The following is a 25,930-nucleotide window of genomic DNA, read 5'->3' as shown; positions in this document are numbered from 1 at the left end:
GAGTCACGTGCATACCGCACTCACCACCTCCAAAACATTCATTCCCAAAAGCGTGAGTCCCGTACCATATCCTCAACCTGCTTTACATCTGCACCATATTCTCGCAACCCTCTCACGACCCCACAGCCGTGAATAAGATACTTATAAGCTACCTAAACTAAAACCACCAAGGAAAATAAACATATATATCAGTTTTGATCTTCTTAGAACCTAAACCTCAAGCTCAAGCTCAAGCTCAAGTAAAAATTAAAGTGGAAGTAGGCTTTTCGGCATAGGGTTTATTCAGACATATGCATAGATGGATGGATATGCTTATTTACAAGAAACCACTACTCACAAATCAAACCGTACGATCCTACCCGATCCGATCGATCGATGGAGTAAACCTAACCTAACCTAACCTCGCAGCTACAGAGCATGATCTGTAGACTTCACCCTAGCTCGGGTACCGTATCCTGCACTTCCGCTTCCATCGCCGTGAAGTGCAGTAGAAGCTACTCCGCCCTCGGGGGCATTATGCGGTTCAGCTTCATATGGCGCTGTGCATGTTGTCAATGAACAATCTCTTCTTTACTACTAGAAGTAATGAAAGAAATGAAAACACAATGAAACATGCACATACGAGGCAAACCTTCTCCTTCTCCTTCCTTGAATGCAGGATCTGTACGTGGATCTGCAAACCCAGGTTTGGGATAAAGACCAGGACCAGGAGCTAGATCCTGGTTTGCAGGGCGTTGACAACAACAGCAACAACCCATTTTTCTTTCTTTCTTTGTTGGAGTGTATCAATTGATTTGTTGCTTGATTGATTGATGGTTTGTAAGATATGAAGATAGAAATGGGGAGACTTGAGGTCGTGCCGAGAATAGCGGGGTAATATAGGCAGCAGCTTAGAGCCGCAGATGCATGGTATGTTATGCATGTGTTGGTATCACAGGGGGTGATCACTTCTGACTATCTAGTAAGACTTGATACTGGTTTTTGGTGGTTTCATTCATGATGTCCAGAGGCTATCGTGGGTTGCAGGACGAAAAGAGGTTATGCCTTCTTCGCTTACGCCGGCTGCGCTAGGTCAGATGACTAGAAAGGACCGTAATCACTCCATAGTCCCGACGGTATGTGTACGGCGTGCTTTTCTATAGCAGGGAGAGGATTAATGGGAGTAGGATTTGGTGAGAAAGAGAAAGAGTAAGAGATACCCTTAAATGGTGGACTAGATATATTGAGACGGAATATTTACGGAATATTATGCAACTGTAGTAGAATAGATAATTGGGGCTTGGATTTATTCTTAGTTTCCCAAACGTCTTGAACAAAATCCTAAACATTTGAATAGAACAGTGTTGTACGAATGCATATGGTTGCCTGAGTCAAGGCGCAACATCTCATTCATACCGTCATGATAAACCCCCTCGTTACGAAGCCGTCTCGCCAAACATCTCCCAGACGCTCTTCGGCGGAGTATATTCGCCAGTCCCAACACTCTTATACGTAATATCAAGCCTGCATCACCACCTCAAATTAGCATTACTCCCACACCCACTCCAAACCAACGAGAGGAAAACAACATACCCAAAAGCCTTCGGCCCACCCATTTCCAGACCTTTGTCCGTCGTCCAGACTGGCGGGCTCCTCAACGCAACAACACTAACCCTCAACCCATACTTATAATCACTTATGCCAAGCGGGGCCCCATTCGATTTATCTAGCAGCGTAATCAGGTCCGGACATACCGCCAACACTTTATCCTCTTCGCCCTCGTTTCTAAGAATCGCGCTGAGATTCTCGTTCTCGAATTCGATGAAGAGGGTCGAGGAGGAGGAGTTGGTGGTTGGGGACGAGAGAGACTCGGAGAAGGGTTCGAGAAGGACAGAGCCGCGAGTGAATCCTTCGGATACAGAGCGTGTGACGGAAATTATTTTGCCGCTGAAGAGGAGGATTCCGTCTTCGGAGGCGAGGAGACTGGTTAGGGGGTCTTGTTTAAGGGAGCGGGATAGGGCGATGGCGCGGCCTATTTGCCATGCTTTGGAGATTCCATTAGCTTTAGAGTGAGATCAGACTTGGAGGCATACCGTGGGAGAAACTGTTCTTTGGTAATGTTTTGGCTTCAGCGCCGTAGACGGGACAGGTGCACATTCCGGTCAAGGAGCCGAGATTTACACACGCGCCTCGCATTAGATCTTCGGCTTCGAGGTTATCTTTGGCTGTTTTGAAGACCTTGGGAATACGTTAGAAAGCCTTTATTGAAATATAATATTGTATACCTCTGTTTTACCCGCACCGTTTGCTATAGCTGCAGGCACGACCGGAAGGTCATTTAGACATCGAATTGTTTGCCAGATAAATGGATACGCTCTTGCGACGAGATCTGTATCCAGCACGCTTTTCTTGAAACGGTGCGCCGCGAGGAAAGCTTCAAAAGCGTTCATTCCTCCGATTTCGTTGGGAACGACGGCGTCGAAGGTTTCCAAGCCAGCTGCTTTCATAACCGCTTCTATAGCGTCGCTGATTCTGTTTAATGTTAGAAGGTAGCATATATAAATGAGTATAATTACTCACTCAGTAAGACCTGGTATGCGTTCAAGATAAACACTCGGCCCTCCCTGCGAAATCTGTCAGTCAAAGGTATGCAAATCAACCCAAGAACATTACCATAAATCCACTCATAAGTACAACACCATCGTCGGGAAATGTGTCTTGCCTCCTGATAGTAATTTCCCCTCCAGCGCGAAGTGTTTCCAAACATGCAATGTAAGTAGGGTATGGTTCCCCACAACTCCCAACACCTAAAACACCTGTACCGTCTAGAAAAAATTGAAGATCCAGCTCTGATAGATACCATAGATCTCCATCAATCCTAGGCCGATATGATTCGATATCCAATTGCTCGACGACGTCGTAAGAAGAAGTCTTTGAAATGTAATTGGCATCTTTAGATAGCCCATTGGGGATAATTTCGAGATCTTCTTTCCGGAAAATCTCTCCATCCAGTAATGATTCGGGTAAATGGAAATTTTCTTCATAGCCTTCAAGCAAATCTCCCACCACGCGTACTAGGAGTTTCGTTGCTCCATTTGTGACATACGATATGGGTACGACATCTACTTCCATCACTTTGATCGAGTTTTTGTTGCCACCTGCAGCAACGCAACGCTCAGTCGCTAATGCTTTCGCAGCCTCGATTGCTTGGTCAATTGTTTTTGCTCCTGGTACGAATGTAGTGTCCACAGAGCCAGCAATCTTACTAATCTGTTGAAAGTCAGCTGTCGAATAGGGAAGCAACCACGGGAAAAGCATACCGCAGCACCCACTGCATTAGCTACTTCCAAATATTTCGGACGAATAATCTCTCCCACACCAGCAATCTTGTCAGCGATAATGATGCTTCCACCTCCGACAAGGATCACTTTTGCATCTCCTTGCTTTGTCTTTACCAAGTCAATGGCTGACTCGAGTTTCCTAGCAATCTCTTTAAGCCCCAACGCTTTCAATTTCGACGGGACGAGATCAGTCTCTTCACTAGAGAATACGAGATCATTTGCCTTTTTTCAAGTTAGTAATCGAATTTCATACCGAGATATTTTGCGCCTGACATGAAGCAGGACTTACTGTCAATGTTTCTCCGCCAAATGCAATACTTTCCTGCTCCAGCCTTGATCCAACCGAATCAGGTCCGACAGAAGTCCTTGTATCCTTGATGCGGATCAGTGAGCCACCACCCAAGGCAATGCTGTGAACATCTGGAATCGTAAAATTGGTTCTGACTCCGGCTATCTTTACAAAAGCACCGGATTGACGTGGGTAGCCTGTTTTTAACAACGCACATATATCGGTCGTAGTTCTGACTTGTACGTTAGGCTCAGTAACAAATTCCTTCAAGTTCATCTTACCCTCCAACATCAACTACAAGAACTTCTCTTTCATCTGACGCTGAGTCGCCCAGTTGTTGAGACTTTGCTAGTAAAGCAGCTCCTCTTGCGCTATTGGTTGGACCGGAGGAGAAGCATCGGACAGGGTACTGAGCAGCAGTGATTGCTTTACTTAAGGTCCCATCATTAAGCGTAATGTATAGCTTACATTTGCCTAGCCTTTGGACCGCATAGGAGAATCCTGCTATGACGTGACGAGCAAAGCGCCGTAGACTTGCGTTTAATATACCGGCATTTTCTCTTTCGAGGAAGCCTAGACGGCCAATTGCATGTGAGCAGGAGATATCGTAGCCAGGACCGAGCTCTGATGATAGAATACGACGTGCTTCTTCTTCTTGCGTTGGATTCGAGGGCGAATATATCCCGACGACAACGATACTGCTGATGGACTTTGATTTGATGATTGTAGCTTGCTCTTTGAGCTGGTCTGCACTCAATTCAGCAACAACCGCTCCGTCGACTAAGAATTGTTAGTATCGATGGTACGGAATTGTAGTAATTTGGTCAAAGAGGTGTTTGGCAACATTAAGAGGAAAGAATTGTGGAACAGATTTCGTGTTGTAGGATCCCATAGGTAAAATGGACCTAAGAAGTAACGTACCTTGATATCCTCCATCAACGTATCCAACGTGTCCTTGCATCAACGTCCGCAACTTTGAAGGGAAGTCGACGAAAGGTGGCGACCCTCTTGAATAAGGTCCACATAATCGGATCACAGCAACTTTGTCCAGCTTGCTAGAGTCCTGCTCCATGACAGCATTGACAAATTGCTAGTACGGATCAGCATACAGTGGAGCCAGAGCTAATAAAGCACAGGGATCAAAAACAGATCATGGGGCTGCTCCCATTCCCCTTCCTTCCCGTCCCGTGCAATCCATATCCCCAGACGCCTTATCCGTAAAGCGCTTGAGTTCAGAACAATTCTCCGGATCTCGAACAGACCCAGAAAAAGATCTCCAGAAGCCAAAATAAGATATACCGGCAGAAGGAAATATGGATCTTACCGTTGTGCCAATCTTGACAGAACCCACGTGATGAGGAGATATCCCGGCCTTCTTCACCACCTCCTCAATGGCTTTTTCCACGCCATCCTGGATGTCTGAAGTAGTTGGAGTTTTGTGCCAGGCGAGGACATTGTCGCCTTGCAGAATGACAGAATCGGTATTGGTGCCACCAACATCGATTCCAATGACACAAGAAGATAGTTTTGAGGGCATAGCAGAACGATCACTAGAAGTCTGGGTGGTCGGAGAAGACATCGACTCGCATCGTGGAATATATTGGAAAAGGAGGGAGAGCAAGGACTTTTGAGGTCATTGTAATTGTAGGAAGAGCATTGTACTGATTGGGAAGGGAGTTACTTTTCCCCCCCTCGTTGAATAAGCATCTGTCATAGTAACTTCCCATCGCCTAGATCGCACGGCGTCTCGATATGAAGGTTACTACTAGCCAATAGAAATGGAGGAAGTGCGAGCTTGTAGGAGGGTGTAAGTTTCAAAGGGGGGTTTCGAGATGGGCGGCGACGAGTGTATGGTTAACTGGCTGCACGAGTCAGGAAGGATTAAGAAGGTTGAGCTTGCCTATTGGGGCAACTTAGGCGATAGTATTCCCGGTGGTCATGTGGGCGATGCCAGGACCTCCGTAGGGATGAATGACTGTCAATCTGGGAGAACGGAGTATGGAGCATGGATTTCGTGATTTATAGACATCTGAGAGGTCGCAGCCAGGTACGTTAACGAGAAGCGCGTGAAGCGTGGAAGAGGACATGCGAATGGTGACCAGGGTCCGCATTTCTTTTCTTTCCTTTTCTTCGGCAAGATAACAACAAAGTTTGATATGGTCTGGTCTGGTCTAGCTACAGTACTGTACAGTACTGTACCTGCACCTGGGTGAAGTACGGAGTACTCGTAAGATAACACAACCATGTGTATACCTCCGTATGCCTCCGTCCTAGAAAAGTTCACTCTTCCACCTTGAACTCAACCCAAACCAACTCAACTCAACTCAACCCTGGAAACAAAACGCGCATTCCGATTGCGACCCTGCCCCTGCCCCTGCCCCTACTCTTACCCTACCGTCCACGCTCACGCCGAAGATATCACCGGGGGACGATGTGCTCTGGCGTGCTTGTGGCTGCAAGTGCCATTACCTCCGTACTGCCATCATGCCATGCTCGCACCAAGAACCTTCTGGACAAGAGCCCCGCGTAAAACACCATTCCATTGGCACCATCCCGCGGGGCTGATGGCGGGATGGAGTAAGTATCCGCACCCCCGGGTCCTTCCTGCTGGTGGGTGAACTAGGATGCATCCCGCAGCCATACGCCGCGGAAGTAAGCCGAAGGACCTGGTGGACCCTTCTGCAGCATACTACTTCGTATCTCTCCCGTCCCCTTCGAATCCGCATTTCCCCAATGTCGATATCTTCAGATACCAGGTATATACGCTATATAAGGGCGCTCTTTAGCAACATCCCTTCGTCGCGTACAGGATAGGGACGTGGATGCCGTTCCTGAGCTATCTATCTACTGGCCTTCTAATTGAGACGAAAGTCTGAAGCTAGCTGAAGCCTTATTGAACGCCAACGAACCTCCAATTCTGCGCCTCGGCGTCGAACCACTACCCCATCATGGCAGGGAAGGAGTACATACCCGAGAAGGAAGACGAACATATCGACAAGTTGGCTTTTACTGCAGTCGCAGCTCCTACCCAGCTATCCAGTCAAAACGATTCATCGAACCCCCACATCATAAGAGACTTGGACCAATACGCTCCCCATGGTCCTCCAGCCACAAGAAAAGAGGTCTGGTCATATTATTTGTATTACGCAGCCAATAATGGAATTGGTTCTTTCCAATAGTAGGTGCTTAATGGTGGACCCGAAATACCCCGCGCTGACAACTTTTCCTTTGCAGCTCGAACTTACTCTTCCAAAATCTAATCTACCAGGCCGGTTTCAACCCCAATGTTCTTCCCTTAGGTAGCTCCAGCTGCGATGTCGATCCTACAGCACCTTGCCACGTCTTCTGGGGAGGAGGACATAAGACCAAGGAATATACATCTGTCGTGTTGATTGGAAATGGCTTGACCTTCCTAGCGCAGGCATTGCTCTTTCTTGGGATCGGTAGTCTGGCTGATTTTGGGAATTGGAACCCCTGGGTTGTCAGAGGATTCTCCATCCTATGCTGGGCGTTTGAATTCGGATTTTTAGGTGTTAAAACGGCCGCAAAATGGAGGGCTGCTATGGCGCTCTACATTTTGAGTAGTAAGTTGTACTGATTCCCCAGTATCTAGATTATATTGACCATTAACAGGCATTACTTGGTGCGCTTCCTACGTTTTCTTCAATGCGATTTTCCCCAAACTAGCCCACGATCTCCCCGAAGCTCGAACGGCGAGAGAAGAACTATTGAATGGCACGATTGACGAAGAACAATATGAACGAAAATGCTCGATGGCAAGGTCGAAAATCATGAACATCAGCTACGGATGGAATAACTTTGGATTCGTGGTCTGCTGTGCCTTATCACTTGGTGCATTGTTTGGAGTACATGCAGATGACGGTACACAGCAAAATAACTGGGGTTATTCAGTCTCTGTTGCTGTTTGTACTGGCTTCTGGATAATATTCGCGATACCTTGGTTTCTATGGGAGAAGAAACGACCTGGCCCACCATTACCCAAGGGCGACAACTACCTGACTTTCGGTTTCAAGCAGACATATTTTACATTCAAGCAGTGCTATAAGCTGAAACAGACATTCTTTTACTTGGTTGCATTCTTCCTACTTGCGGATGGCACCAACACCCTTATCACTCTGGTAGCAATCGCTCAAACACAGGCCGTCGAGTTCTCCGCCACACAAAATACATACTTCATAATGGTCCAAGGATCATCTTGCACAGTTGGCGTATTTGGCGCGTACTATGTCCAAAAGTACTTCCACCTGCGAACAAAAACTATGCTCCAGTGGACGAACTTTGGCTGCGTCCTACTCGCCCTCTGGGGTATGATCGGAATCTGGACCGATAAATTTGGATTCCACAACATTTGGGAATTCTGGTTATTCGCTGCACAATACGGATTCACACTCGGTGCACAGTTCTCGTACGGTCAAGCATTCATGGCTGAGTTGGTGCCTCGTGGACGAGAATACATGTTCTTCAGTCTCCTCGGCATTGTTTCGAAAGGTTCAGCCTGGATCGGCCCCATCGTTAGCAGCGCGATTCTTGATGCCAGCGGCAATCAATGGTGTGCATACCCGTTTGTGGCAGCTCTGATCTTTGTCCCTTCGGTTGCAATTATCTTCATTAGCGAAGTCAAGAGCAGGAAAGAATGCGCTGAATATCTCGCGAAAGAAGCAGCAGATCTGAGAAAGGTCGCTGAGGAGTCCGAATCTGAGAACCACGCGAAAGCTTTTTAATTTCAAGCGCGAGCGGAGATTTGATCTGATTTGATCTAATATAATGTTATTTCCGAGCGAGGTTATATTAATGAGCATATACGAGGTAGACGAACTCAATTTTTGAAAGTAATAACCATATGAGCAAGGTCGACCTAAAATGGTAATTATTTGTTAGATATGGCAAACTCACCTCGCACTCCACGCGGCGGCTATTCACTATTCCTGTTCAGCTTCAATTCCCGCCCACGGCACGTTTCCCAAACTCCAAGAATTTGATCGCATTTCCGGCCGGTCAGACCCGCTTAAATGCCGAAAGCTTTCGGAAAAAGACCAAAATCGGAAATATCCCAGCCAACTTGACCATTAAATCTACGGAGTAAACACAACTGCCGGTACGAAAGCTACTTAAATTACATGAAGGTCTATTCGTAACCGACCTGTTTCAGTCCAGCTCCGACGGCTCACAAATCAATCTGCCCCAGGCCCCCAGATTGAGATCCGGCCGGGGAGTTTCGGACGCAGTCTCACTCCTTTATTGGCTACCGCTTTCACGGGCTATCGTTCACGGCGTCCCTTGGTTAACGCTGTGAGAACACGGCACCATATGTTGACAATTCAGTAATGAGCTGCAGAAACTGCCGCATTATTATATGTGTTTAGAAAGGAATCCACTGCTTTTGTCGAAATGTACGATCTTTGTTTCAGGGTGCTTCCTTTATACCTCACGGTACGGTACTTGTACGGAGAAGTATCTGGGGAAGGGGCGCCGAGAAGGGCACTCGGGTCAATATTTAATTGCGTTCTCTCCATGATAGTTGGTATTGGGCATCGTTGGGTAATCCCACCAATAGCAGATCTCGATTTCTACACCTTCCTTGCTGATCCAATCTACTTTATTGGCTCTTCGTATGGCTAAACCCTTTAAGACGATAGTGCAGCTCTTAACTCCCTAAGCACTTTGAGGTTTAGTCTTAATCCGTAACGGCATATCGTGATATGGCGTTACTCCCACGTGGATTAAAAACCCCTCGAGGCCGCGCACAGGTCTTCTCGGCCCCACCTTCCTCTTCCCAGACCCCTGAAGAGACCTATAAATCACTGAGCTGATAGACACTCCGTAGTTTTTCGGCTTGGCTGAAAGATTGCCGGTCACGCCCACGGCCGTCTTCACGGCATAGCTCAAAACTTCCTTCAACGCGTGGGTCCGCTTGCTCGCGACAAACAACATCCACAACTGACCTCACGCCTTATCATCGAATGCGACTGCTGTTTTCTCATACTAAGAATGGCGCCGGGTATGGGTATCAAGGCCCCAGTTCCGAGAACCAGGACAGGTGCGCTCACCATCGCCTCGAATATCGACTTGATGTGATGCTAACATTTACGAAGGCTGTCTAACGTGCCGGAAACGTAAAGTCAAGTGCGATGAATCCAAGCCAATCTGTAGCCGATGCCAAAGACTTCAGCGGGAATGCACGTGGAGTGATGACATGCAAGTCATTCCCCACACGCAGCATCTAGATTTCACCTCCACCTCAAGAACCAACAACGACTTGTCAGATCACCCAGCTCTACACCTGACTAGGCCTTCAGGTCAGAGTTTTGTTATCGAGTTTCCTGATATTGATAGGGCGACTGTTCCCTACATTCATCACTTCGCCTCGTTTTGCTCTCGCTTTCTGGCCTATCCGAATGATAGTGAGGGAAACCCTTTTCAGGAGGAATTAGCGCCCCTTGCTATTTCGTCGCCGGCTCTGTTGCATTCCATGGCCGCTTTGGCTGCAGCTCATTTGTCGAGGACCCAGAAGCATCATGAGATTATTGCGACGAATTACTATTCCATGGCGCTGAGGGAGTTGAATGCTGGGTTGTCAGATCCGGCTGTTGCACGGTCGGACTCTGCTTTAGGGGCTTGTCTTTTGCTTTGTGTCTATGAGGTAGAGAATATGCATCAAATTCTGGCATCATAGCTCTACTGACCATTACAGATCACCCGTTCCGAGAATTCCACTTGGCATGAGCACCTACAAGGAGCAAGAGATTTAATCCTCTATCGAGGCGGCCCAAAGAAGGATGACTACTTGACACGCTTCTTCTCTCTCCTCGACGTCTCCGGCTCCCTAGTATCCGGCACCGGCACGCTCATCCAAGGCACCTACTGGCTCGAGGACGATGAAAACTTCGGCACCGACAGCCCTAAGAAAGTAAACAAATGGCCATACTACGACAACGCCAATCAGGTAGTCGACGATTTCCACCACCTCATGATATACATGGCCAAACTGTCCGCCTTATCCGCGGAAGCAATGGGTAATCAGGACCCAGCTATCGTCGCTGAAAAGGCCGCCGAGATTCACGAAGAGCTTTGGGAATGGTGGAGTCAAAGTGCGCCCTCGTTACGGGATCAGAGTAATGATTGGCGCCGTCTTCCACGACTGCAGAAGTTATCAGTAGCGGAGACGCTGGAGGAAGAGGCATACTCGAGTACTAAATCTGTGTTTGCCGGGTGTATCATCTATCTGAATCATATTCTGGACCCATGTGGCCACGAGCCGCAGAAAGCAGAGGTCATCAAAGCCATCTCTGAGGTATTGGAGATTGCAAAGGAGACGCCCGAGGGATATGGATTAGAGATGGGTCTCTATTGGGGATTGTTTATGGCTGGAGTTGCGGTGTTCAATGATCATGTTGCCGAGGACTTGATTCGACGAAAATTGAAGGCCGATGTTAGCGTTAGTATATACGTGCGTATGGCCATACTTTTGTTGTGGAAACGAAACTAATATGTCACAGCATGCTGATCGGGTCCTGGAGTTGCTTGAGGTGCTGTGGAAGAGACAGCATCAGTACAACACAAAATACGACTGGCGTCAAGTCCAAATCCAGATGGGGATTCAAGTGTATGTCAAGTCCCAGAATTCCATCAACTTGTATTTACTAATTGAAAAATTTCACAGATTTATCTTTGCGTGATTTTGCGGAGTTCGAGCCAGTGTGGGAAGAAATTCCTCATTGGATCCATTTCACGTCAAACAAAGACCCATGGAGGACAGGTAGAATTTGATTGGTCTTCAATCAGTAAGCCACCAGTCTAAGGATTCACTTCGGAGTAGCCTCGTGCTTATGTCCGCAAGGCTGCAGCACGCTAAGGCTAGATGCTCCGGGCTGGCAGTTCGTATAAAACGGACGAAGAACTCAAGGATTGGTAATGCTGGAATATCTGTCCGCGGATTTTGCTATATCAGAACAGTTGAGCTATCAAGACATCATCCAGATATCTACAATTTCTGGAAGCTCAATCAGAATTCCGACGTCACAGCCTTACCCCACTATCGATATGGCTTCACCAAAAGGAACCATTCTCCTACTAGGCGGCACAGGCAAAGTCTCCCGGCGCATCACGCCTCTTTTATCCGCCGCAGGGTATCCTACGCTCATCGCATCACGTTCCGGCACCTCACCTGACCTCCCCGGTGTCAGCGGCGTGACGTTCGACTGGGACGATTCTACCACATACAACAATGTCCTCAGCACCCCTGGCACCTCCGCAGTCTTCCTCGTCGGCCCCTCATACACAGACATGTTAACGCCCATGAAAAAATTCATCGATCTCGCTCTTTCAAAAGGAGTCGAGAGGCTCGTCTTATTGAGCGCGAGTCTCATAGAGGTGGGTGATGGGCCGGCGATGGCGGAGGTGAGTAAGTATGTCAGTGGGCTGGGTGTAGAGTGGGCTGTACTACGACCGACTTGGTTTATGGGTATGTTTCCTTGTTTTTCCATTTAAAACATGAAATGCGGATGTATGATATTAACTCAAAACCAGAAAACTTCACAGAAGCACACCACGCTCTCACCATCCGCTCCCAATCCACCATAGCCACCGCTACAGGAAATGGCAAAGTCCCCTTCCTCTCCGCCTCGGACATAGGAGCCGTCGCCTTCCACGCACTAACCGACACCGTGCCCCATAACACGGACCACCTACTGCTCGGCCCAGAACTCTTCTCGTACACCGAAGTCGCGGCTCTCATATCCGAGAAACTGGGTAGAGAGGTTAGGCATGTGGATATTAGCGAGCAGGAGTTGATGCAAGGTCTGCAGGCGGTTGTGCCACTGGATTATGCGCGTATGTTGGCGCAACTTGATACGGCGATTAGAGAGGGCAAGGAGGAGCGGGTTAATGACGTGGTGAAGCGCGTTACGGGAAGAGAGCCGAAGACTTTGGCGCAGTTTGTGGATGAGGGGGTTAGGGAGGGTGTTTGGGGGATGAAGGGAGAGTAGTTAAATAAGGGGGAGAGGAGATAGAATAATCGAATAGATGAATGAGGACAATTCGACCAATTCCGGCGGGTGTTTTCATTGCTGCTGCGCTTGACACCGGTGTAGTTAGTCCACTCTACTTCCACCGGATAGTTCCCAGTCAAGCCAACCCCGTAAACAATATTTAGTTGAAAGGGGACCTTCGTGTGTTGGTACCAACTGTCTGAAGCAGGTTTGATCTTGCGGCTAACATCAAATTTGACTTTGGGGTCATGGGAGATTGCGATGTTTTTGATTATTAGGGTGGAGAGGAGCTGGGGCGGAGTCAGGTATGCAAGCTGGTATAGTGATTCCTCAGATGACAATAGCTTCACCAGGTTTTCGGGATTGCAATATGTAGATAGAATTGCTGCGAAGAGCGCGATAGGTTAATGGCAGTGAAATCGACCAAGATAATGGCATGGCATGGCTTACCGTAAGAGCCCGTGATTTTAGCGAGCTGGCTGCCTGATGTAGGTAAGGTAAGATCTCTTGAAGGCAATTTCTTCTCACTCGCAACGAAACACAAGATCGAGCTTCTGGCTACTTCAACCACCCGGTTTTCTCTAAAACGTGGAGTAGCACGGCATAGAATCTTACGATAGATTCGAGGCCAGACTCTGACATGTATTTTCACTTCCTTGTACAAGGTATCAAGAGAACCCACCCATAGGCAGCAACTTTGCAGCCTTGGACGTGCATGATATGTCAGTGAACACGCCAGCGATCTATCCTCTAAAGGCAGGCGTTATTATTCATTCCCAGCTTAAGGTCAAGTGTTACGACGCGTCGCGTACTGGAAAGGGGGTTCGACGTTGCGCCTTTTGCCCTAGCATATACTGCGTGTCGATCCAACCGCAATCGCTCCGTTCAAAGGTAAGCTGGAGAGCTAGTATGTTTACGAGGAATTCTGAACACTCGCTGCATATATAACTTCCATATCCTCCCTTATGCCAAGTGATTCGATCATAGCAGAGCTATAGTTGTCTCGTCGATTCCTTAACCCCACTCTTCCCCCGTCAATCAACATGACCGCGACCAAAATCCCCGTCGGCCTTCCCGTCAAGAACCCTACACAAGCATACTGGCAAACCCCTACCCACCGCCTCAAAGACCACCGCACTACACCAAACCTCCCCTCATCATCCCAATATGTCATCGTTGGCTCCGGTGTAACAGGCGCTTCTGTCGCCCACAAACTCCTCCTCTCAGACCCCACGGCTCAAATCACACTTCTAGAAGCACGCACCACGGCTTCGGGGGCAAGTGGGCGCAATGGTGGCCATTGTCGCGGTGGTCGGTATCTCGAGTTCAAGAATCACGTCGAGAGGTTTGGCAAAGATGATGCGTTGAAAATGGATCAGTGGGAAGAAGACAATGTGAAGAATGTAGGGGCCTTCATTAAAGAGCATGGCATTGAGTGTGATTTGAGAGATGTGGAAAGTGTGGATGTTACGACGGATGCGGGGGAATTCCAGGACATCCTCGATGCGTTGAAGCTGCGAAAGGAGGTTGCTGGGAAAGCGGGAGTTGCGCTCTGGGAGCATAAGATTTGGAGTCAAGAAGACGCGAGAAAGGGCCTGTTGATTCCGCAGGCTGTGGGCGCGGTCAGCTTTCCAGCGTATGTTTTGAATCCGTATAGATTCGTGTGTGCGCTGCTGGAAATGAGTCTCGAGAAGGGGATGAATCTTCAGGCTAATACACCAGTGGTTGAGGTCGCGAGACAGCACTCGGGAGAGAAGTGGATTGTTTCTACGGAACGGGGTGATGTGCAGGCTGATCATGTTATCCTTGCAACTAATGCTTATACCTCTGCTCTGTATCCTCCTGTGGCGGATTTTATCACTCCGACTAGAGGTCAGATAGCAGCTATACGCCCGGGTTCTAATATTGCGGGGAATCCGGCACTAAAGAGAACTTGTCAAATGAGCGATGGGACTTCAGGGGATTATTTCCAGTCCAGGCAGGAACCATTTAGTGGTGCTGGAGATTTGATCATGGGTATTATTTCCTTTTCCCCTCTCAAAGCTATGATTAACGTACAAAATTAAAGGAGGAGGTCGCCGCATCTCTCCTACTGGGGAACAGCCAATCCTCGACGATTCAAAAATCCACCCCGCCATCTCCTCCTACCTCTCCAAAACAGTCCCGCCCAAGTATTTTGGCCGCGAGACCTGGGGTGAGGATGGGGAAGTCGTGATGGAATGGACGGGTATCATGGGATATACAAAAGACGAGCAGCCCATCATCGGCCAAGCGCCAGGACAAGATGGGTTGTGGATTTGCGCGGGGTTCCATGGCCATGGTAAGTTTGGTTTGCAAATAGCTGTGCTTGATATGAGTGAGACTGATTTCGTGTACCCTTTATAGGTATGGCACTTACTTTCCAAGCTGCGGAAGCGCTTGTGGGGTTATTGACGGGAAGGGAGGCAGAGGTTGAGAAATGGTTGCCTGATTGCTTCAAGATTGCTCGTGTTCCGAGGATTGGATGAAATTAGCCTCTTAGACATATCTAGATCGCTGTATTTAGTGCGAACAAGTCATTGCTTCCACGTTCAAAGTCCGAATCATTCGACGAAGTCGTCGCGCTCTAATCTACGCGAATTCTACCAGCACATTCTCTATTCTCACCCCTTTTAGAATATCCAACGACTACTGCATCCTACACACTGCTCTTATCGCGTGGTTCTTCCCGCTCAACCGTTGCCTCAACATGCTCCGTCATCAACTCCTTCACACCCTTCAAGAACAAAATAGCAACCAATGAAAGCACCACGAAAGGAATGATGCTCGACCAAGCCAATCTATACGCTGCAGCATATACTACATGACTTGCATGCGTCGCGGCTTCAAGACTCACTGGACTGATACCAGGGATCTCTGAAAACCCCTCGCCCGCTCCAAGTGCCTTAAGCAGGGCAGGGACTGAAGAACCTGGAAGTCCAGCCTTGGTCGCTGCGGATGAAACTGCAGGAGCCCACGAGGATGATATCTTACTGTTGATGATCGTGTTCAGAACTGCCGAGCCGAAGGCGCCGCCCAGAGCTCGGGCTGAGAATGCGAGGCCGGTGGCTGTGGATAGGTAGGCGTGAGGTGCGGTAAACTGGATGAGTGCTACGAGAAGTGTGAGGGGACCGGATTGGCCGAGTCCAGCTGTTTGGAGTCAGGCATTATTCCTTTTGTCCAGTTGTGTATCTCACCTAGGACGTTGAATGCGATTTGAGCGTGGTTCATCGAGGGTTGGATGCAAGCATAGCAGATAGTACTAGGACCATCAGCATCAAACATCAATAGATGAGAGCACAACTTACACGATCAAGAAGAAAGTAAAGGAGACTATGAGGGGAGATTTGAGGTCCTTCTTCCACGTCGAATAAAGCCTTCTGGTTGTTAGTCACTATCTCTAAATGCAAATTGAAGACATACGAAATGGGAACCGAAAGCATAAGGTTCACTAGTTGGAACGAGAGCTGGCGGACTGAAATCCGCCATGAAGATGTCTCGAAGCCTAGGTTTAGAACTACTAATGGCGTGATACTATTCACAGCGCTATAGAAAATCCACCTGCTTCAAGTCAGTATCTGTCGACTTCTTGCGGATTGCATTACCCTTCAACAAAGAATGCGGAGACTGAAAGAGCAAAGTTCGGTCCGCTTTTGAAGAATACGTGGGCAATGAGTCCGTCATCTCGGCCCTTCCATTCTATGATCCAAGTCAGCAGTATATCATGGCAGTATATGTTGGTCACTGCACCCACCATAAACAGCAAAAGCGAGCAGAGTAACAATCCCAATCACCAGAGGAGCTACAACATGCTTATCATGCCATGGATACACTCCACCAGCCCAGTCAAGTGCAACGAGAGCTATAGTAGCACCGCTGATGAATAGGAAGGAACCGATTGGGTCACACGCCCAAGCTACCTGCTTCAACGACATTCTTGGAGAAGCCGACTCTCGTTTTGGATGATAGAATACCAGCAAGCCGATGATTGTAAGCGCGAAGAAACCGGCTTGAATCCAGTAAATAATTCTCCAGCCGGACACTGAAGTATTAGTCGCGGCGCCTCCACCAAGGCTTCCGATTCTGGGAAAGAGGGTGAGCGTCGTTCAGAAGACTCGTTTGGCATAGGGACTTACGTTCCGCCAAGAGCCCCGCCCACAAATGCAAATCCATTTGCAAGGGCCCTGTATTTCAATGGCAAGACTTCAACGGGGATGGCTTGCACAATTGAAACGGTGGAGAGAGTAGAGCCGACCAGGATGCCGGCACCGATAAGTACAGACATGCTGTTAGCCTTCGCCGACACGATTGAACCGACGACTGAGATGGCGGTAGGAATGATAGCTAGATATTTCCTGTCCACAACGTCTGAGAGACGGCCGACGATGGGTGACAGCACGCTTTGTATCAAGAGGGGGCCCTAGCATGCCATCAATACCGTGTCCACAACCGCCCCTGAGAGAATGGGGAAGATGGAAATACCTGGATGATCCAGCCTGCAATCTCTGCATCGCCGAGATCTCGAATGATAAACCCGATTACAGACCCAGCAGCAACGACAACGTATACTTGAGCCATAACGCTGTTCCGTTCATCAGTCCTGCCACCACAGCGACAAGGTGAACACTCACGCAAAACACGTTACACTATTCTTGAAGTCAGCTTGGCATCTCCGCTATTCCTAGTTGCAAACTCACAAGACAACCATCCAAGACCTCCATGTTAGATTGATATGTCTATCATCTGTAAAAGAATCGGCTTTGACCACCGGTCCTACAGTCACATTTTCAACCAGCGTAATATCTGTTTCCTCATCCGCTTTCGACACCTCGGTCTCTGTCCCTGTATCGGCTGCCATGATTTCTTCTTCTGTTTTCTCAGCCATGAGTTACTAAACCTTTCAATCTAAAAAATCACAGTCTTCACAGCTGTTGCAATTAGATATGTGCAGTGAACCACCACGCCCGGTAGACCCGGTAGATATAAAGAAAAGTACTGCCTACTCCGTACCACGCCGTGTACATACATACATACCTAGGCCCAGCCCCAGCCCCGCGGTAAAGAAAACGAGGGGATTTACTGACTCGTTTACAGTACAGGAATCCCCTTACCGCGTAGCCTATTTCGTCCACTTGACCCCTCCACATCCACCTCCACGTCTCCGTCCCGCAGGTACATTCCACGCACCCCGCACTATCCCTGCCGCAGCTAGCCAAGTACCGCCCTGTACTCCATGTACAAATGTCCCATCCCCCAGCGTCGTGTTTCGGCATCTGTTTGACTCGCTGTGTTGTGGACTTCACATGTGTCCGCAGGATCCGGGTGGGGCTCGCTCGCATCTTTGGGATTCCCCCCTGATACGTATACTTGTTCTTTCTATTGCGGGTGGGTCGTTTTTAGGATACGCCCTCCGTTATGCTGGTACTGTATTATAATAAAAAGGCTTCCAGGAGTGGGGTAGAGGAGGGGTACTGTAAATTGAGAGGAGAGGAATCTAGGATTAGTTTGGCTTATCTGCAGTTCAGAGGTTTTTCGACGTCCATGTGTCTGCTAATTAGAGATAGAAAGGGTTGGACATTATATGACTAGCCTCATATTTTCGTCAGTAGGAGACTTTGGTATTTGAGTGGAGGATGCCATCTTTGTCCTCCTAGTAACTAGTAAAAGACACTTGTCTTGTGTTGTCTTATATATCAATCGGTTTAGCGATGAAAAGTTCAAATTCCTGCTCACTTAAGCGTCTGCAGGGTTCATATTAAGGTTAGTAGATGTCTCTCATAGACGCTAAGTACAGTACTAGGAATTGTAACAAGGAAAGATATAGTTAATTCTAAAGTGTTAACGCTTATTGAAGACCCAAGAGAAATGGATAAATTTTAGGGTCGCGGATTAAGAAGATATCTTGACTTCAATATAAGTTGAAAGTCTTACGGCGCTTGAAGTCATTCATCCATTGTCTCATTTATCATACACGCCACCCGCGGCGTTGAGCAGAAACCCTATGTTTGTAATATGGTACATCATGAACATCCCTCTCTTCAGTCCGACATCTCAAGCTCGGCAGCCTCGAGCTCCAATTGCTTTTTCTTCAGAGCAAGTGCCCTCTTCTTCTTCTCCTTCTGCTCTGCTTCCGTCAATACCTTTCGAGGCTTTTGTGTTTTCGGTTGTGCCTGCGCTTGTTGTCCATTGGCTCCGACCTGCGAGTCAAAAGTTAGTACGCGTTTCCTGGAAGAAGATTTGGTGGAACTTACGACTGGCAGACCATCAGTCACTCCTCCGACTGTTTTGAGAAGTGGTGAAGTCACACCGCCTACAATAGGAAGGCCTTTAGTGGTATCATCCACTGTGTTCAAGAGACTGCAAAGCTTAGTTGAAGCTAAGCCTAGGGAAAGGAGAGGAAGTTTACCCTCCTAAAAGTCCGCCATTGCTGGCCTTATCGTTGCTGTTGCCGCCACCTCCGAGAAGTCCTGCCATTTTGTATGTAGAGTGATTTTTGGAGTTGGTGGGATGTGCGCTTTTTTTACTTGTTAAACTTTAGTTTGAGGTTTGTCTAAGAAGAGTACTGCTTTAAATATTGAGGTTACATTGAAGTAGGGCTTCTATATAGCCTTACAGACTCTACAAACAGGTTGGAAACCTGTTTATCATCCCGAAATCCTGATCTATTATTCATGCTTCAGGGATGTGACAGTGTTGCAATTGGTTGTTATTCAGTCAAAACTGGATGCTTGCGAAATGACGTAGATCCCTGTCTGATGTGGCCCATGAGCATGATTTTCGATCGCATCGCGATCTCATCAAAGTTTATTTTTTTATCTTCTTTCATGGATTGGTTCCAAGATTTTGGACTAAGGTTCTAGATGGTCTTATTTCTTAAGATATGCTTTCTATTAGTGTTGCGCCTATCAAGTTGACTTGGCTCGACTATGATGGGATGCTACTACTCCGGAGTATTGTAGCGTTGCGCTGCGGACCGTCATCCGCTCGGCTTATAGCGAAGTAGAATAGACAGTCGGAAGCCATCACATCTGTGAACACGAAGAGCCTGGATATCTACGTCCGTACGTCCGTGACTTTCTACGTCTTGTATCGCCAATGAAAATGAGGTTCCTAAAAGGCTCTTTAGAGAGGCAACATATTAGATCTAGTCCGAAACAGCTGGAAGATGATAGCGTAAGCTAGAAATTATAGATATAGTAAGATGCAATACTTGAGTTTCAAGTAACAAGAACCGCAAGTTTGTTCTTAGGTACCTAAGGTATGCAAACCTAAAGTGTCAAAAACCCCTCCCCCTCTCCTATCAATCTACCCCTCACCTAAGCGAGTGTAAGCTACAGTAATTCGTATGCCATATTTTAGGCTACCCTCACTAAATATAGGGGCTATAATACTGTATCCACTTCACTTTAGTTACCTTTTGTTTTAAAATCTGGTAGAACTTGTCCCTATACCTACCTATATATAGTCACAAAACAATATCCGACATCTGGAGAGGGGATGTTAAGTTATTGATCAGCTCGCTTAGGGGCATAGGCCATACTCTTGAGGTTATCCCCAACTTGCTACCTCTGCAATTCTAGCTTTTCTCTTCATAATAACCTTGATCAATAAGACCCTTGTATTAATGTTCTAGCAAACCGTGACAAGGGGAGTATCATCTTATTCTGAATTTGACTATAGAAAACACCGGAAATACTACTCGAACCAGCGTCACCTGTACGAGAATGCGAATGTTCCACAAACGCTGCAAGTGCAGGGAGTTGCGTGCGTGCATGTGAGGAGAACTTTCAACTCACATTAGCTAGGAGCGAGTAAGCCGAATCAATATTTACCTAAAAACCATGCATAGTAACAAGATGTATTAGTACTATTGAAAAGGGGAACGCAGGTGTCTTACTTCGAAGTATTCTACTAAATATGCCTCCTCTGCGTTATCAATAGCCGTCTTTTTACGCAAAATGAATAACTTAATCCCCAATGCTGTATTATCGCATACTGCCGCATTTGGGGAAGAAATGTAATTTGAGGACTCTAATTTGGGAGGATACCCTGCAAACTACCCCGCAGCGACAATCCCACCCCACGTTGATCGACCACCACTCTCCGCATCTTTTAGACCCGAAGGATCGCGGGTTTATTTCAGATTCTCCTTCATAGTCTCGTTGGACCAGATAATTCCTTCCTGGGCGTGGAGGATAATTTCTAGCATCTTACCTTCATTCAAGGAAGTCACGGTTGATACTCCACCATGTCGCTTCTATCAACCCTTCTCTCCTGGTACAGCCTCATGGGAATAATTCTACTCCCCATCCTCATCCTAATCAGCGATATAATAAAAAAACATCGCATGCCACCCGGTCCTCCCTCTCTCCCCTTCATCGGCACCAAGCTCCCCACTTCAAAACCATGGATCCAATTCCAACAATGGGCCAAAACCTACGGTCCCATCTTCACAATATGGGTTGGAAGACGTCCCACGCTCATTATCTCCGACCCAGAAGTAGCAGTTGAGTTAATGGAGAAAAGAAGTAGCAAATATTCGTCCCGTCCCCGGTTTGTCGTTATGGGCGAGATATACAACACGAAAGCCATTCTCGTACAGCCTTACGGGAAGGATTGGTCTATCAAAAGAAAGCTTCTACACCGTGCTTTGACGCCTGGAGTTCTGAAGACGTATAAATCTCGGCAAGATGCAGAAGCTACTCGACTCGCTTTCGGGCTTTTGCGTGATCCGGAGAATTGGGAGAGAGCTTTCGACCGTTTCACGGCGAGCGTAGTATTTTCCATCGCTTACGGCCATCGCATTGATTCCCTCGACTCCCCAGTCGTTCGACAGAGGTTGATGTACGCGCATTTCATGGCGTCGCTGAACGTTCCTGGGGCGTATAAAGCGGAGTCGTTCCCAGTGCTGAAACATATACCTGAGTGGTTGGCGCCGTGGAAGCGGACGATTCGGGAACATTCAGAGATGGAATCCGTTGCTAATATGGCGCTGGTAGATGGCGTGAGAGAAGATATAAGGGCAGGGAAAGAGAAAGGGGAAGAAGTTGCACCGTCAATGACGAAGGATATGTTGGCTGTGAGGGACGAAGAGGGTATTTCGCTGAGCGACAAGGATTTCTCTTACGTGCCCGCGAGTTTATTCGGTGCTGGGTCTGATACCACGGCTTCTTCAATGTGTTCTGCAGTCCTCGCTTTAGTGACCCATCAGGTTGCACTTGAAGCCGCACAAACGGAGTTGGATTCTGTTGTAGGTAGTGATCGGATGCCGACCTTTGAAGACGAGGACAAACTTCCGTATATACGTGCGCTTGTAAAGGAGGTCTTGAGATGGAGACCAGTCGCTGTACTTGGAGGGACTCCGCATGCTTCGTCAGAAGATGATGTGTACCAAGGACGGTATATTCCAACTGGAGCAACGATTTTAGGAAACACCTGGGCCATCAACTTGAATGAAGAATATTACCCCAATCCTCAGCTCTTCAACCCCGCCCGATTCCTTGACGAGAAAGATCCCCGGTATCTCCCCGAACTCAAAGGAAAGAAAACACATCCTGCGAAAGCCGGTCACTCGTCCTTCGGATGGGGCCGAAGGATATGTCCTGGTGCTGATCTTGCAGCCAATTCTTTGTTCATCGCTCTTTCAAAACTCATTTGGGCATTTGACATCCTCCCAACTCGAACATACGATACTTTGAATTACACGGACGGTTTTAATAGTCGTCCGAAACCATTCAAATGCCTGATTCGGATCAGAAGTGAGAACCATAAAGAAGTCCTTGCAGCCAGGAGTTTACAAGCGGTAAAGGAGATGGAGAAATTCCCGGCATACGACTGAATTCATATGCTGGAGTAGCTGGCGTTCATTGAAGTGCCTGCCTTTGCACTTTTGAAATTCTATACTTGGTGACTTCACGTCAACCAGGCCGTAATAAAACATATTCTACAGATACTTTTGGTCCAAAAGCAACACCATCTAAAGATCTTCTTTGTTGTCATTGTCGTCATTATTTTGGCAGATACCATCAAAATCGCCATAGATTTCCATCCCTTTTTCTACCAGACCTGTGAAATTATGAAAAGCACAACTCGCGCCGGGTCCATCCTGACATCTCGGAATCGGCCTCGGGGCACTATTCGCAATGATTCTAATGTATTCTTCATCATCCTCCGGATTAGATGAAACAGAATTACACGTGAGTTTCTCGATTCCCACGTGACCAAGGAAAGGAATCAGCTCAGCCATCTTCCACGATCTGGCCCAATTGATACGATCTGTGGGAAACTCTTCTGCATGTGCGTTGGATGAATTGAAGAGGCCAAGAGCTGTTGCAATAAAAGGCGGGACCTCTCGATGGGTGAAGCTGAGGAAGAACCGTTGGCCATCGTCATCCGGGATGTCACCACCACCAGCGTGTCTTTGACGATGGAATTTGGACATAAGCTGCGACGTTGTGTTGAGCCAAGGGAAGCCGAGGTATGGAGAGAGAGGATTTCCATGTCCAACCATGTAAGAGTACTTCATATCCCACGCATACTCGTATGCCATCCACTCGGCATCTGTGAAGACATCACAAATCTTACTTTTCAGACCATTAATCGCAGACTCGTAACCGCAAAGCTGTTGCAAGCCCATGATGTCTGCTTTGTCCAAGTTGACCGGAGAAAAGGGCTGTAGCCGTGCTATTATCGGGCCCGTATACTTTGTAATGAATGTACCTTGCTCGTCCGTGCCTGGCTCTTTTGAAAACGCTTTGCATGCTTTATGAGGGTTTTGCGAATGGAATGATGACCTGTTCGAATGCAACTCCACAACCTCCACTTCTTGAGGAAATACATGGACAAAGGAGTTGGCTGTGTCTTGTGTCCTCGACTTCTTATCGGCGTAGATCCTTTTCGTCGTAGGAACCAAGGTTGGATATCGAGATAGTAAATGTTTGCCAACTTTTCTTGAATCTTTGATTCCTTGAGGTGTGATTTTCTCCAATTGATTATCCGGGTCATCTATGGGATTCGTCCATGTTTCGAAAAAGGAAAGAGGGCCCTTCCATCCGTTTCTTTTTTTCCCTAGAGCAGAATTGAAAGTACTGTTTAACTTCTTGATGAAAGGCTCAATGTAATCCTCGTAGTCGCGATCATTTGCGTAGATTGCGGCATGGCGAATGAGATATGAAGCTGCAGTCACCTCACAGTGTTGAGGAGCTCCATGATTGAGTCCTGAGCCTACGGCATCAAAATAAGGACTGATTCCTGGTAGATGAAGCAAGGCGTCGAATTCGTAGCCTTGTGTATGGGATTGAGGGAAAAGGGGCACTTGTGAAGATATTATAGGTTCATAAAATTGCGCCAAGGCAATGTATGCCAATATTTTCCTAATTTGGAGCATATTGTATATCTCGGGGTGAAATGTAAATGCGGGAGGAGAAAAAAGGTGGGAATTTTAAGGAATCAGGGCTATGACATCATCGACCAAGAAAGTTTCCCTGTATTTCGTAACCGTGCACATGCACCCTCACTTGTTTCAACAATAGGGAAGGGTATTTAACCTCTTCCTCTTGACAATATAAATGATGCGTGAAAGTATAAGTCAATTGCCCCACAAGTTCTCCGTGTACGGTACTATTGTTTAGAGAGGCGGTCTATAGCATGCGTCGGCGAAGCTAGCGCCATTTGATCAACTCAATACCTACCTATAGCGGTACTCTTCTATGCATTGGTATTATGTTGGAACTTTGTTGTCGTTACACCGTATATAATGGAGGGTAAAGGAATGTATTAATGAACAAAGAGTTGTCCGCGTTTTGTGCCTAAAGGGGGGCAATTGTATTATTGTTTGAACACAACATTACGCGCCGACGAAGTATCTGAGGAGCAAGAACAATCACAATTTTCCTGTCAATGCTGATGATGTAAGAGATTTCAACCAAGGGTCTAAGTATGGTTCTGTGGGAGGCAAGAATGCGTTTCACCTTTCTGAGTAATCGGGATAATGACCGTCGAGCTTCACATTGCCGGCGTAGACGAAGAATGGAGTGTGGGTGTACGTTAATCATAATAGATATTGAAAAGGGATAGGTCAAAGAAAGATTAGTTATTTCAAAGTTTCGAAACAGAAATCCTAACCAATTCTTCTTTGTTCGTGATTGTCTTGGTCTGCTTAGTTGTATCGGCTCAGGTGGAGACAATGACCCACCACTACACCTTTACAATAGTCGTTGGAAGCTGAAGACAGTTGATTCGAAATTCGCTTTCTAATCACTATGCTATTGTGATGCTTTATCTTTGGCAATAAAGAACTTTCGGGAAGTTAGAAAACACTCTCAGATTGACTAATTGTCCCACAAAATAGAAAGAGTTAATAGAATAGTTGCAGTCGTCCAGAACGCTGTCTTCAGGTAATTTTGTGCCATTCACCATAACAAAGCGAACAAAGCAAAGAAAGATAAAACAACTCTGAATAACGATCATTATTACATTACAACCCTTTTTCCTAGTTTATAAATACAAACCCCCCAAGTGATCTATTATCCCTTCCTCATCACCTTATACCAACACAAAAACTAATCTTAAAAGAAAAAGCATCATCATTACTATGGTCGAACGACGCAATTATTTTATGGGTCTCGAGGAGGGGAAATTTTGGACTTTGAAAGAAGAACTTCTAGATATTCCGAACCTCTCTGACATCAAAAAGCCTTACCCCAAAGAATGCCAGCCTCCACCGTTTAAATGTCCAGATCTGAAGACGACTAAAAAGCCCGCACCTCCACCTAAAGGTACAGAGCCGAAGACAACCGAAAATCCTAATTTTCCACCGTCACAAAGTCCATGTTCGAAGACAAACACGGGATCGACCTCCCGATCTGGACTGACCGAAGAAGAAACCGCTCGCCGCGCAAACCTCAGCAATTCAGGGAAGCAACAGGAAGCAAGAGACGCAAGGGCGGCATGGAAAAAAAACAAGCATGACACCTGGTGGCATTCTCAACCAAGCAGTAAACCTACTAAGTCATCAGTTAATTCGGGTACATCTGATCCAAAGCCGAAGAAGACGAAGAAGCCGAAGAAGTCGCCCAAACAGCCAAGCCCCGGAGCGCAGCAGTTCTACAAATCAGCCGCAGATCCAGAGAATCCCGACAAGGAATCCGAGCAAAGTGCTAAGCAAAGGAAGAACGAGAAACGCAAGCAACGGGCAGCAGAGAAACAAGCAAAGCGACAAGAAGCAGAAGAGAGGAGACGCGAGAAACGAGAAGCAAAGAAGGAAGCAGAACGACTAGAACGATTTGAGATCACTC

At 47.2% G+C, this 25,930-nt stretch overlaps 9 protein-coding genes across 9 annotated transcripts; 5 read left to right on the top strand and 4 right to left on the bottom strand.

Annotated features, from left to right (window-relative positions):
- Window positions 1-1,415: 1,415 nt before the first annotated feature.
- On the bottom strand, window positions 1,416-5,188 carry hyuA (putative D-/L-hydantoinase subunit A; the record flags this gene model as incomplete). The annotated part of the gene is made up of 11 exons (XM_031147554.1): window positions 1,416-1,503; window positions 1,573-2,023; window positions 2,073-2,217; window positions 2,265-2,511; window positions 2,560-2,603; window positions 2,653-3,249; window positions 3,300-3,542; window positions 3,610-3,841; window positions 3,891-4,389; window positions 4,531-4,699; window positions 4,934-5,188. 11 exons carry the CDS (start codon window positions 5,186-5,188, stop codon window positions 1,416-1,418), a joined length of 2,970 nt encoding a protein of 989 aa, XP_031008822.1.
- A 1,369-nt stretch (window positions 5,189-6,557) lies between these two features.
- Window positions 6,558-8,351, top strand: ATG22_0 (Autophagy-related protein; the record flags this gene model as incomplete). Its single annotated transcript, XM_031147553.1, has 3 exons — window positions 6,558-6,787; window positions 6,919-7,193; window positions 7,243-8,351. 3 exons carry the CDS (start codon window positions 6,558-6,560, stop codon window positions 8,349-8,351), a joined length of 1,614 nt encoding a protein of 537 aa, XP_031008815.1.
- A 1,267-nt stretch (window positions 8,352-9,618) lies between these two features.
- Window positions 9,619-11,306, top strand: moc3_2 (Transcriptional regulatory protein; the record flags this gene model as incomplete). Its single annotated transcript, XM_031147552.1, has 4 exons — window positions 9,619-9,667; window positions 9,723-10,270; window positions 10,322-11,077; window positions 11,127-11,306. The coding sequence occupies 4 exons, from the start codon at window positions 9,619-9,621 to the stop codon at window positions 11,304-11,306; spliced, it is 1,533 nt and encodes a 510-aa protein (XP_031008814.1).
- A 364-nt stretch (window positions 11,307-11,670) lies between these two features.
- On the top strand, window positions 11,671-12,614 carry easG (Agroclavine dehydrogenase; the record flags this gene model as incomplete). Its single annotated transcript, XM_031147551.1, has 2 exons — window positions 11,671-12,091; window positions 12,157-12,614. The coding sequence occupies 2 exons, from the start codon at window positions 11,671-11,673 to the stop codon at window positions 12,612-12,614; spliced, it is 879 nt and encodes a 292-aa protein (XP_031008817.1).
- Window positions 12,615-13,660: 1,046 nt separating this feature from the next.
- On the top strand, window positions 13,661-15,124 carry ordL_0 (putative oxidoreductase; the record flags this gene model as incomplete). The annotated part of the gene is made up of 3 exons (XM_031147550.1): window positions 13,661-14,633; window positions 14,686-14,937; window positions 15,003-15,124. 3 exons carry the CDS (start codon window positions 13,661-13,663, stop codon window positions 15,122-15,124), a joined length of 1,347 nt encoding a protein of 448 aa, XP_031008816.1.
- Window positions 15,125-15,294: 170 nt separating this feature from the next.
- Window positions 15,295-17,520, bottom strand: FUS6_4 (Efflux pump; the record flags this gene model as incomplete). Its single annotated transcript, XM_031147549.1, has 10 exons — window positions 15,295-15,785; window positions 15,833-15,897; window positions 15,944-16,012; window positions 16,059-16,196; window positions 16,241-16,334; window positions 16,390-16,718; window positions 16,772-17,055; window positions 17,118-17,217; window positions 17,267-17,281; window positions 17,333-17,520. 10 exons carry the CDS (start codon window positions 17,518-17,520, stop codon window positions 15,295-15,297), a joined length of 1,773 nt encoding a protein of 590 aa, XP_031008819.1.
- A 1,153-nt stretch (window positions 17,521-18,673) lies between these two features.
- LHYA1_G002572 (uncharacterized protein) lies at window positions 18,674-19,109 on the bottom strand (the record flags this gene model as incomplete). The annotated part of the gene is made up of 3 exons (XM_031147548.1): window positions 18,674-18,832; window positions 18,887-18,992; window positions 19,042-19,109. 3 exons carry the CDS (start codon window positions 19,107-19,109, stop codon window positions 18,674-18,676), a joined length of 333 nt encoding a protein of 110 aa, XP_031008818.1.
- A 1,774-nt stretch (window positions 19,110-20,883) lies between these two features.
- patI_8 (Cytochrome P450 monooxygenase) lies at window positions 20,884-22,473 on the top strand (the record flags this gene model as incomplete). The annotated part of the gene is made up of 1 exon (XM_031147547.1): window positions 20,884-22,473. The coding sequence occupies one exon, from the start codon at window positions 20,884-20,886 to the stop codon at window positions 22,471-22,473; it is 1,590 nt and encodes a 529-aa protein (XP_031008821.1).
- A 138-nt stretch (window positions 22,474-22,611) lies between these two features.
- PHO1 (Acid phosphatase) lies at window positions 22,612-24,021 on the bottom strand (the record flags this gene model as incomplete). Its single annotated transcript, XM_031147546.1, has 1 exon — window positions 22,612-24,021. One exon carries the CDS (start codon window positions 24,019-24,021, stop codon window positions 22,612-22,614), a length of 1,410 nt encoding a protein of 469 aa, XP_031008820.1.
- Between the last annotated feature and the right edge of the window lie 1,909 nt (window positions 24,022-25,930).

Source organism: Lachnellula hyalina (assembly GCF_007821495.1).
Source record: "Lachnellula hyalina strain CBS 185.66 chromosome Unknown contig00011, whole genome shotgun sequence".
Lineage (NCBI taxonomy): Eukaryota > Fungi > Ascomycota > Leotiomycetes > Helotiales > Lachnaceae > Lachnellula > Lachnellula hyalina.
Note: the sequence above shows the minus strand (reverse complement) of the source record. Positions and strands in the feature narration are given on the sequence as shown.